This window comes from Aulonocara sp. 'chitande type north' Nkhata Bay, linkage group LG7, assembly GCF_057382095.1.
Source record: "Aulonocara sp. 'chitande type north' Nkhata Bay isolate Kocher_YH1m ecotype deep benthic linkage group LG7, A_spYH_male_GT1.1, whole genome shotgun sequence".
Classification (NCBI taxonomy): Eukaryota; Metazoa; Chordata; class Actinopteri; order Cichliformes; family Cichlidae; genus Aulonocara; species Aulonocara sp. 'chitande type north' Nkhata Bay.
Genome location: NC_141350.1, coordinates 45,141,247 through 45,152,172, shown reverse-complemented (window position 1 = coordinate 45,152,172; position 10,926 = coordinate 45,141,247). Strand labels below are relative to the sequence as shown.

Genomic DNA, 10,926 nt, shown 5'->3' with positions numbered 1-10,926 from the left:
TATCTTTGCATTAATACAGTCGTGGTAAAGAGAAGGTGTGGCCTCTGTCAGTTTTAGGATCTTACATATCAGGAAATCTTAAATTTAGGTCAACTGAACCCGACTTGAACAACAACACATGGCATTTCACAAAAAGTTCTCAAAAATGCAGAAAGTGTGTCAAAAACACCCCAATCAGGGTCACTAATTGTTTTCTGTATGACTTTATCAGTCACTCACATCAGTGTGGAGCAATTTTGGCCTATTCTACTTCACGGGATTGCTTCAGATCATTGAGGTTTGCAGGTATTTGTTTATGCAAAGCTCTCTGCCACAAAGGTCCTGCAGCATTTCAGTCGGCTTGAGGTCTGAACTTTATCTGGGCCATTGTGTCACCTTGACTCTTTTCTATTTTAGACTATTATAGTATTGTTGCTGTGCTTTGGATCATTGTCCTGTTTTATGACCCAGTTTCAGCCATATACCAAGGAGTTCATTGCTGTTTTGAGGACTCCAAGGGTCCCCGGTCCTGTGGCTGCAAAACAAGCCCACATCATCACCCGTCCACTATTGTGCTTGACAGTTAATTTGAGGTGTTTGTGCTGATATGCTGTGTTTGGTTTTTGCCAAATGTGACACTGTACATTATGTCCAAACATCTCCACTGTGGGCTCATCAGTCTTGTTCCAGAATTCACACAATTTTTATAAAGTTCCTAAACTTTTGTTTTTATAGAGGTGCTCACACTTGCTGATGATCAGTTAATCAATTGCATTTGATTAGCAGCACATGGATGACACTTGACACTTGCCCTCCTCACTCCTATGGAAGTAGTAAAGGTCTACTTAATTTTTCACACAGTGCTTGTGCATTTTGGCTTGATTGCTGTTAAATAAATAATGACATGATGTTACACGGCATGTGTCGTACTTCCTACTGATATAGAAACATTAGAAATGAGAATGTACTTAATTTAATGATGACTGTAAGCTGGTGGTTTTAATGTCCTAAGTGAGCATTTTTAATGTTGTTGAAATATATTTTCTAGCTGACACAATGTTGATAAATCATTTGGTGTACAGTATAAAATCTCCATCTCAGTTTCCCGTTACATGTGATGACATCTGCACCATTTCTTGTTCTGTTTGACCAGTAATCAAACAGATGGGTATTATATCTTATTATATCTTATTATATTATATTTTTGCTTGTGGACAGTAGACTTTGTCGTCCTGACCTATCTCTCTCTCTCTAACCCTTTTAGGCATACGTAACTGACCGAATCTAATGATTAAATATGGACTTAATAATTGCTCATAAAAATTATACACAGAGGTTGAATAATCTGCTCTGTCAGTTTCAACTCAAAAAAAATGCAGTTGAATAATTTTTCCATGCAATGCGAACTTCACAAAGAAAGATTCTCTGCTGCCTGTGACCTTCCTGCTGTGAGGGGCAAGTGCTAACCATGCACCATGACGCCAGCCATGCAGCCACCCACTGTGTGGAGTTTGCATGTTCTCCCTGTGCTTGAATGGGGTATCTCCGGGTACTTCGGCTTGCTCCCACAATCCAAAGACATGCATGTTAGGATAACTGGTGACTCTGTGTGTATCGCCTCTAATGTGCTAGCCCTGCGATAGACTGGCAACCTGTCGAGGCTGTACACCAACTACCTGTGACAGCTGGGATAGGCTCCAGCATCCCCCACTCCAACCCTTAATTGGATAAGTGGTTAAGAGGATGGATGGATGGATGGATGGATGGATGGATGGATGGATGGATGGATGACCAACTCAATTTTTAAGGTACAAGTGGACCCTGTACATGCATGTAGTAGTAGTTGTAGTAGTTGTAGGCAGTGTAGTAGCCATTTGTAAGGGTGTGGTAGATAAATAAAAAAAAAGATCAAAACATGTAATTAATCTAATAATCATATGTTATTCAGTAATTGCTTTTATAACAAATATGAGATAATATGTAGTGTAATTGTTTTTTTCCCCCAACTTCCTTCCCTAAACTGAACGTGCATGTCTAGCAAGTGGCTCCGCTTTTAGGTGACTCAGTCTTTTATTGTAATCTGCTCAAAGCAAGTTCACATTACATCTGTACATTTGAGCCTGTTTACATAAGCACCGACTGTCTCTCATTCATTTTCTACACCTGCTTGTTCCTGTTTTGATCAGTGTGAACAATTAGGCAGGAAAACATCACAGTGGCATTTTTTTGACAGTCTGATTTTTCCATTGACCTTAAAAAAATGTTATTCAGTTTTATTTCACAGATGAGCAGATTTGTGTGATTGTGTTACATTGTCAAATGTGAACATAAGCATCAGCCAGCATATAAAGCTTAAATATGGAGTCTTAAACTATGTTTGGAATTTCTTCATTTGTGGCCCATGTGTTCCTTTACGCAGAACAACGCCATTTTTGAAGAGATCGTAACATTAAAACATTAAAGAACCACACGTGAGAGACTTGCCCTTGTATAAAATAATTAAGAGCTCCAATATGACTCACTATAAAACTGTAAACAAAAATAACATGTGAATTGAGAAGATTGTATGATGACAAATGAACCGTTCACGGCTGTCATTTAATACAATGAAACCATGCGAGAACATGACAGAGAGGAATCCATACAATGAAGACTTGGCTCAGTACCATACAGACACTTTAGAATTGGGCAGGGCGCACAGAAATGCTTGAATGAAAGCATGTATCAACAAGAAGTTTCAGACCAGGAGCAAACAAATATGAGCCTTAATACCTCTGAGAAGCAGACAGGTCAGCGTGGATTCGAAGTGACAGCGCTAGATTTTCTTCCCTTTGTTGAACAGCCATTAGCAGCATTTCACGTGTTAAATTAAAACCAGAGCGCTTCTTGGAAGTGTGTCTAGCTGCATTTGGAGCGGGTCTCTCCTGGCGCACGAACACAAAATTACTTTAATTCTTGAAGGGCTGGGTTACTGGTGGAATTCAGTTTTGCGTTAGATAAAAGGCAAGTGAAGCTTGTAAATCATGAGAGGAGATGGAAAGGCTTTCTCGGGTGCCATATCTTAAATAGTGCAGCGTCCTTTCTTTGTGGTCTGCGTGGTGTTGGCCTGAGCTCACCTGGATATAAAACCGCGTATTGAATGACAAAATGCTCCAATTTGTTAACCTGTGAATGTAATTTCTGTGTAACAAGTTTTGAAGTTCGAGAAATTGCGAATATGTGCATGAGCTAAGTGTCTGCTGGTATTTACAATTTCGTTCTAGTAAATAACAAGTGAGATAGTAACCTCACATTTGAGACGTGCTGTAGCCGTGAGACGGAACTTGACGCCGAGGCGCACAGAGTGAGGAGATCAGGTTAGAAACATGGATCGCAACAGAACATCTCTAAATCGCATTCCGCTTACTGAAATCTAACCCGGGGACATCAGGATGTGTGACATAATCCCCAAGACATCTGAAAACCGCGCTCCTCCAAACACGGCTCCAGGGGTGGTTTGGAGAGATATGTGGACCACTGTTTGCTCTTGCAGGGATCTATAAAAGAGGGGCGGACACCAACTGCCCCCAAACGTCAGAGCGCACTTAACTATAAATCTCTCCAAACTGCTCTCTGCGCCCGGCGCGTTGTTATGCGCAAACATCTGTCGTGCCTCAGTCCAATATGAAGAAAATGCGTGTGGACACCCTTCGAGGTTCATAGACACCAGCTGACCTGGAGAATATGGAGAATAAATATCGCCGGGCTTCTTGTTTACATTGACGAGATTTGTATAAAATGTTGGCGATTGTGACATTTTAACGCAGTTTCTGGATATGAGAGGTTCTTGACTGTTATATCAAAAGTCGGACTACACGATCGGGCACTCTGGCAAACATATTGCGCACTTTTTAGCGCCGTGCTCGTGTGCTGGAGACACTGATGTCTTCATTGGACTTCTTTCAGTTGGAGATGGTGGCCCTCTCTCGGATTTCCAACGTGGAAACGTAGCATCCAATTAATCAGCGGCAGCAACTGTACCCCCAAGGCGCAGTGGCACTTGGTCCGCTCTGTTCAGCACCTACCTTTGGACTCTGAAGTGTGAAAAGGCGCGTGGATGGTCGGTGTGCTGAGTCCGAATATGAAAAACATAGCTGGTGCGTTACTGCAGCCTTTTTTCTCCCGCTTGGACACAAACTGAAATTGAACTCGCTTGAAGGAAATTTTCGTGCTGGGGTTGTTGAAATGATTCACGCAGCGGAATCAGCTGGGAACATCAAATGAGTGGCGTTTTCTGTTTGGATTTTTACCACTAAAAGCCGAGCTAGTTTCAGGTCTGCATGGGCCATATTTAAGGTAAGTAAGTCTGTTTTTTATTTTCTCATTTCAGAGTGTCACACCAAATACTGCCTATAGTTTCGGATTGTCTGTGCGCATTTAGATAAAAAACAAATAGTGACTGTGAACGACGGGACTTTCACACGTATAAAGACAGTAGAACTTTTGTATTGTATGTCTGAGCCAGTATTTATCTATGCATAACTGTTTAGTTTTGCTGCAGACTCAACATGCCATTAGACAGAGTCACGTAAGCTTTGGGGTTCGCCATCTGGCCAACTCACACTACTATTTAGGCAATCGTTGCCAAAATGCTTCGATGCGTGCTTTAAGCAGCGCATTTTTTTTTCCTGTGAGGCGCACCCTCCCAGTCTCTCACAAGTAGTAAGAGCTTGGCTGATTTTAACGCAGCGTGAATAAATACAACCAGTCTGCCATCAGTAGCTTTCTATTTAATCACGCATTTAAAACAGTACTTTTACGCACAGATTTGCGCATTCCTGCATTGTTATTTTTAGCTTTCATTTGTGGTCTTTTGTGGATTCTTGCTCCTTTACGGCACAATATGCTCATTTATTTTGTTTTAAAAAATGTGAATCAACATTTTCTGGCAGCTTCACTCTGATATTCACGTTCACGGCACATGCACAGAAAAAAAAACTGAGGATCAAAGCTGCTTGACATGATGACACAGTTATTAATAAAGAATGAGTCAGGGTAGGTCTGGCCACAACAGTAGTGTTTCAGACACTTTGCTGACTTCATTACAAACTAGAGGAGGCTCATATTCACTCTGCCCATTTTTATACCCATCAGTTTGTTTTGATTTAAAATAAAATATTATCTTGTTTTGTTTTGTTTGCAGCTTTCTTCATAGGAACTGAGTCTAAGATGAAGTTATGGGATGTTTTGGCCATGTGTTTGTTGCTCCTGAGCTCTGTTGCTACAAGGCCTCTCTACCAAAACACTCAGCCAGCCAAGAGGACTTATTTCCCCAGCAGCTATAGTGATTCTGTGCCCTTGCCTTCTTTGGAGGACGAAGCGCCATCGTTTGAGCGTGAAGACCACCGACTGCAGGAGATCTCAAAGGAGAATCAGTGTAAGTATGTTTTTGTAAGATGTGTAGTCTGTCTTGAATTTGTAATTAGGCTGTATGGGTGTCACATAAGAGATGTACTGTTTGTCCAAAGCAATGTCAATGTAATAATATGCAATTAACCATTATATAATCCAGGCATATTACCCTGTTGATTTGATGCATATGTAATGTTGGTCTTCCTTGACTAATTACACTTGGGAAACAGCACACGCAGTGATAAGCGAGGCAATATGCTGAGCCCACAGTGGAGAGTCCCATATTGATAAGGCTGTCAGACAGGCAAGTTATCAGACGGAAGATCTTAATTTGCGTTTTATTGGCACTTTGGGTTGCATCATACGGATGTCAAAACAATCCAGCAGGAAGAATAAGAGTGTGAACAGCTCCAGTCCCAAACATGGGGTCATTCTCAACACTACCCCCTTCTCCCTTTGTTTATATTCACCTCTGCCTCTCTGCGGTTTAGAGACCCGTAACCTTTACCCATCTGCCAAAGCTCAGAAATTATGGTGTGGTTTAGAGAACAGGGGCCAGGTCATGAGGATTTTCGACAGACAACACCGGAAAGTTTGAAGCACCGACTGAGAGTTCTGTGTTTATGCTCATTTTAACAGCGACAGTGGGCAGGAATTTATTTTGTTTGGATCAACGTGACACTGTAACATCTTCACGCAGACGTGAAACACGGCCAAGAACTAGATAAGGAATGGAACATTTGGACAAGAGTTTGTCCTGCCACCTCATATTTTGTTTGGGCCGGGGTTACATCACTGATCTGCTGTGCAACCCAAGTACATTAACTATGCTCAGATACTGTAAGCAACAATCGAGATCCAAAGAGGGAATGGGTCTTTTTGGTTTGTAAAGATAAAAAGCTTGTTTCTTTTTCATTTAAGTTCTAGAAGCTGCAGACACCAGAAAATCAGCGGTTAGATCTGATCTTATTGTTGTGTTCAGTGATTTTAAAAAAGCAAACTTCTTAACTGTTAACTCTGTAAAACTCCGGCAAGGTTTGCACAGCGAATCCCCCCATTTGTTGCTGCTAGTCTAGTCGATTAGCAGGTGTAAACTGTAGCCACCCTGCCTGTCATCTGAGATGCTGGGGTTTGTCTAAATCAAAGGGTAGGTGTGTCTAAACAGATTGGCCCTAGCTCACCTGATATATTAGATTTGTGGCTCAACAGGCTCTGAAGCTCAGGCAGATCAGATGGCCTGCGCTCTGCCAGACAAATAGGTAAAAGAGGAGCGATAGGAGATACTGCAGTTTAAAGGCTGTTACACACCACACTACCTGCCAGACATCACACGCCGCCGGCCTGACCTCTTGGTGACACACCCACGCTGACTTGAGCTCTTCATTTGAGAGCAATATGTCTTCATTATCTTTATGCACACTTCACTGTTTCTGGAGCTGCAGGCACTCAACCAGGAGAGACGTTACTCTGTAATAGAATCAACATGTAACAGTGCAGCATCCAAGCCTTTCAGTCAGTCCTCATCACTCCTCGCAGCAGATGGCAGAGAGCTGTGCTGGTGCATGTTTTCAGTTTTGAGCAGACTGCAATCTGCCTCATCTGAATGAGTCAAAGCATATGATTTCCTCTTATTCGGCCTTTGAAGTCTAGGCGTTCTAAAATTACATCCGTCCGAGATTTAAATGCATCTCTCTAGGTGGTGTAATTGGCCTGTGCCTACTGTATCAATACAGTCGGTTCCTGTGTGAAAGCCTGCTGGATTAACTTAAGCTGTAGAGTTAACCTTTAACGACTCAGGGTTGCATGGCAGCGGGGTAACCGCATTATTTATCCGAGGTCAAGTCTGCCCTTGCATATTTTTTTCCTCCCATCTCTGACTGAAAAAGAACTGAAAATGAAATTGACAACAACCTCTGACCTTCAGCTTCCAACTCATCACACAGCAGCCATCATGGAAGAGGTTAAAACAGGGCACCTGTAAACCTACGTCTGAGCTGCTCTGGACTGGACTGCTCTGCATTCCTCCACTCAAGACTTCTTCTTGAGCGTCTGAGCAGCACATATGCCAGTATTTCTGTGCATTGTCTAAAAAAACAGTCTACATTCGGATAGTGTTATTTTTTCACATCTGAAAATTCGAATATTGTGCTTCCTGCACATAGTTAGATGACAATAGAGATACTATTTTCATATGTCTATTACTATTTAGGACTAATGCCTGAACAGTTTCTTGGCAAGCACCTTTTTGGAGGTGCCAGCAGGCAAAGTTTGGATTGGACTGTCTCATTCTAAAATGATGAGATTGTAAGTAAGATAATGTCTTACTTACAGTAAATGTGCGCATGTCTGTGTGTGTGTGTCTTTTTGTTAGTTGTGCAATGTTTTAAATGTCATGTACTATCACTGTGGTTGATGTGTTCCTATTCCCACAACGATCTATCAAATTTTATCTTATCTGCTCATGCAGTCTTTCAAAACAGTAAATTATTAATTACAATATAGTTGATGATCGTAGAGCTGACATGTCAGAAAACTGTTTAGTGTCAGCGGGAGCCTGGATATGAGCTTTATAAAAGCAGCTTTATAAGCAGATCTCTCCCTTCTGTTTCTTCCAGATGACATTGGAGGTCCCTATCCAGATCAGTTTGATGACGTAATGGATTTTATTGAGGCTACCATTGGCAGACTGCGGAGATCTTCGGAAACCAGCGGCGGTTCCAGGGGAAAGAAGGAGCAGAGAAAGAGAGGAGCAGCAAACACAGGAGGCGCGAGAGAGGAGGGGAGAGGACACGGTGACAGGAGGCGTAACAGGGGCCGAGGGGGGAGTAGAAATGGCAAAAGAGGACGAGGTGAGAAAGGGAAGGAGAAAGAGAGTATATCTGTGCAGACGCGGGGGTGCTTGCTAAAGGAAGTCCACCTCAATGTGACGGATTTGGGGCTGGGCTACCAGACTAAAGAGGAGCTGATCTTCCGGTACTGTAGCGGCCCCTGTATTGAGGCAGAGACCAACTACGACAAGATCCTGAACAACCTCACGCACAACAAAAAGCTGGACAAGGATACACCCTCTCGCACCTGCTGCCGGCCGATCGCGTTTGACGACGACCTGTCTTTTCTGGACGACAATGTGGTGTATCACACGCTGAAGAAGCATTCTGCCCGGAAGTGTGGGTGTGTTTAAAGAAGTCACATGAGCGGCACGTAGCAGACTAAGGATATCCTTTACAAGCTCACGCTGGAGAGGGACATGTGTACACAAGGTCAAATTGGGAGTGTTTGTCTCCTTTTTGTTGTTGTTGTTTTTGTCAGTAGTCATCAGAGGAGGAGCAGGTAGGCGTACTGAGACCGCCTGAAAGACACTGGAACAGCCGCTTGAAAGGAAACTGTGCGTTTATCCCATACTCGACTGTTCAAACACGTGCAAAACAAAATGTATCAGGTGTGCACCAGTTTGCAGAAGATTAAATACTGTTACACTTTCAGATTTGCCAACTGTGCTATCTAAAAAGGGTGAGAGTAGAAGAAACATCAGTTGTTTTGTTTTTTCCACAGCTGGCTCTTTAGACTGTAGATGAATCCAGAGATTTGACGAGCTTCAGTTGCAATCGAAACACTTCCAGCCTGGATGTTGGCATTTACATTCAGAGCCAAGGAACCCCATCGGAGTTAAGCAAAGACTTTTTTTCTTCTTTTTTTGTGCAACACATCTACATAAAACCCAACCTATATGCATACATATAGTATATACGTGTGTCAGAGGTATATTTATTAAGATGGAATTAACTTATTGTTATTTATTTCAATCCATTTTATTAAAAAAAGTGTCTTTTTTTTAATTTATTTAAAGCTTTGTTTGTCCTGGATAATGCCAAAGTAGAGCATTTTCTCAAGTAAAACCATGCAAGCTGACTCAGACCTGTTAAAACACTCCCACGATCCCAAAGCTTATTTATGTCACTTAGATTCCAGGCTTTCTCAAGCAGATCCAAATGATCATTGTTAGCCATTAAGGAAAGATAGAGAAGCAGAGGAGGGGACCAATAGAAGATTTCTTTTTTTTAAATAGAGCTGATCTGTTGTTGCATTTTGAGTAGTTCACCTCGTTATCGCTAATGTGACCACACTAAGACAGGGAGAAAACGTCACCCGGGTACAGCCTCCCATTCAAAGCATCCTTTAAGAACACTATGTTTACGCGGAAGCAAATAATTCTTTGCTGCTGTTTGTTTATAAAGTGTGTGTGTGTTGTTTTTTTAAAATCAACAATCCAGGACAGACTCGGCGTCACTCCAGCCATAAGCCATAATGACTTTTAATTTCAATCTGCAGTCGACACGAGAGCGGTGTGGTCTCGCGAGGATCTGCAGGTGCCTTTGACGATCCATCCTTTGAGTCACACAGTACAGAAGCTGCTATTTCTGCCTGTCAGCACGCGTTACCTGAAACCTCGCCCTGGCCTTGCACCAAATCTGAGCAAAAGGCTTTGCAGCGATAACCGTCCCAGTAGGCTTAAAGTTCACGGGGCTGGCCGTGTTTCTGTCTGAGCTGTGACAGACAGGTCTTTTATTTTTTTTTATCCTCAAAGGGGATTTGAAAGTGATCCTCTAACATGAGTCTTAACCAAATATCCCCACCGGCAAAGGCAGTTTAAGGAAGATCTAGCTGCTGTAGTGGATGTCATCACACAACTGATATGAATATCTCAAAGGACTCAACAAAGGAGTATGTTTTGGAATTACTGAGTAAATGATTGGTAGGCTCAGTGGGCTTTTCGGTGTACCCGTCCAGCCACCTGTCCCCAAAGTTTAGGAAGAAATATACATTAAGGAAAGGAGACTCTTTAAAAAGCGCGTTTGTGTGCCCTGTTAAGGGGGTAGTTTTAAGTGGAACAAAGAGAGCCCTCGAGTAGGTCTTGATGTTAACACGGATTAGGGACCAAGGTATCTGTGCCCACCCATCAGCAAGCAGGCCAGCTTTACTGTGTAATCCCCCCACACAGAACAAATCCAATGCATCAAGCTGAATTTAGGCCAAATACTACACAGACAGGGAAAAAAAGTCTAGCTTTTATCACAGCATACCTCATCAGTTGGATCATCTTCCCCTTTAACAACTGATTCGTGCATAAGCCTTCCCAGATGGGAATGTGGAGGCTTCCCAGAAGCCTCCAGAGCACCTCGCTACTCTTCCACACCATACATTAAAGAGTGTGAACTGCAGCACTCGTCTCATCGGTGATTAGTACCCCGGTTTTGATGCACAAGTGTAAAGATGCGAAGGAATCCTCAGTGTTAATTTTAGAAGAAAAGGACTACATTTGTTATCACTCCGCTATCACCTCTGTGGAAAAGAAAAAACAAACTGTCATGTCGTCTCACTTGTTGTGTGTTACAGAACCAAAGCTCTGGGCAAACTTTATTTTTGTACAATATTCATTTTATAACTTTTTACAGAATTAAACTTGTTTCTATTAAATGAAAATGTCTCCTGGTATTGTGCCATGTACGACAATGATCCACCGGTGCCAGATGGTTCTAATTTGCAGGGTAATGTTTA

General features: G+C 42.3%; 1 protein-coding gene across 2 annotated transcripts; it reads left to right on the top strand.

Annotated features, from left to right (window-relative positions):
• The first annotated feature begins 2,961 nt into the window (after positions 1 to 2,961).
• gdnfa (glial cell derived neurotrophic factor a) lies at positions 2,962 to 10,911 on the top strand. 2 transcript variants are annotated; one of them, XR_015130389.1, is made up of 4 exons: positions 2,962 to 4,314; positions 5,162 to 5,395; positions 7,986 to 8,809; positions 8,923 to 10,911. XR_015130389.1 is itself a non-coding variant. In XM_086300731.1 (3 exons), exons 2-3 carry the CDS (start codon positions 5,188 to 5,190, stop codon positions 8,549 to 8,551), a joined length of 774 nt encoding a protein of 257 aa, XP_086156857.1. In that variant the 5' UTR covers positions 2,962 to 4,314; positions 5,162 to 5,187; the 3' UTR covers positions 8,552 to 10,911. The 2 variants fall into 2 exon arrangements, 1 of the variants encoding a protein (XP_086156857.1); XM_086300731.1 differs by having other exon boundaries at positions 7,986 to 10,911.
• The last annotated feature ends 15 nt before the right edge of the window (positions 10,912 to 10,926 follow it).

Coding starts and splice junctions, on each gene's coding strand:
- gdnfa (XM_086300731.1), top strand. CDS start 5,188: ATGAAGTTATGGGATGTTTTGGCCATGTGTTTGTTGCTCCTGAGCTCT. Junction 5,396..7,985: donor GATCTCAAAGGAGAATCAGT/GTAAGTATGTTT, acceptor TGTTTCTTCCAG/ATGACATTGGAGGTCCCTAT.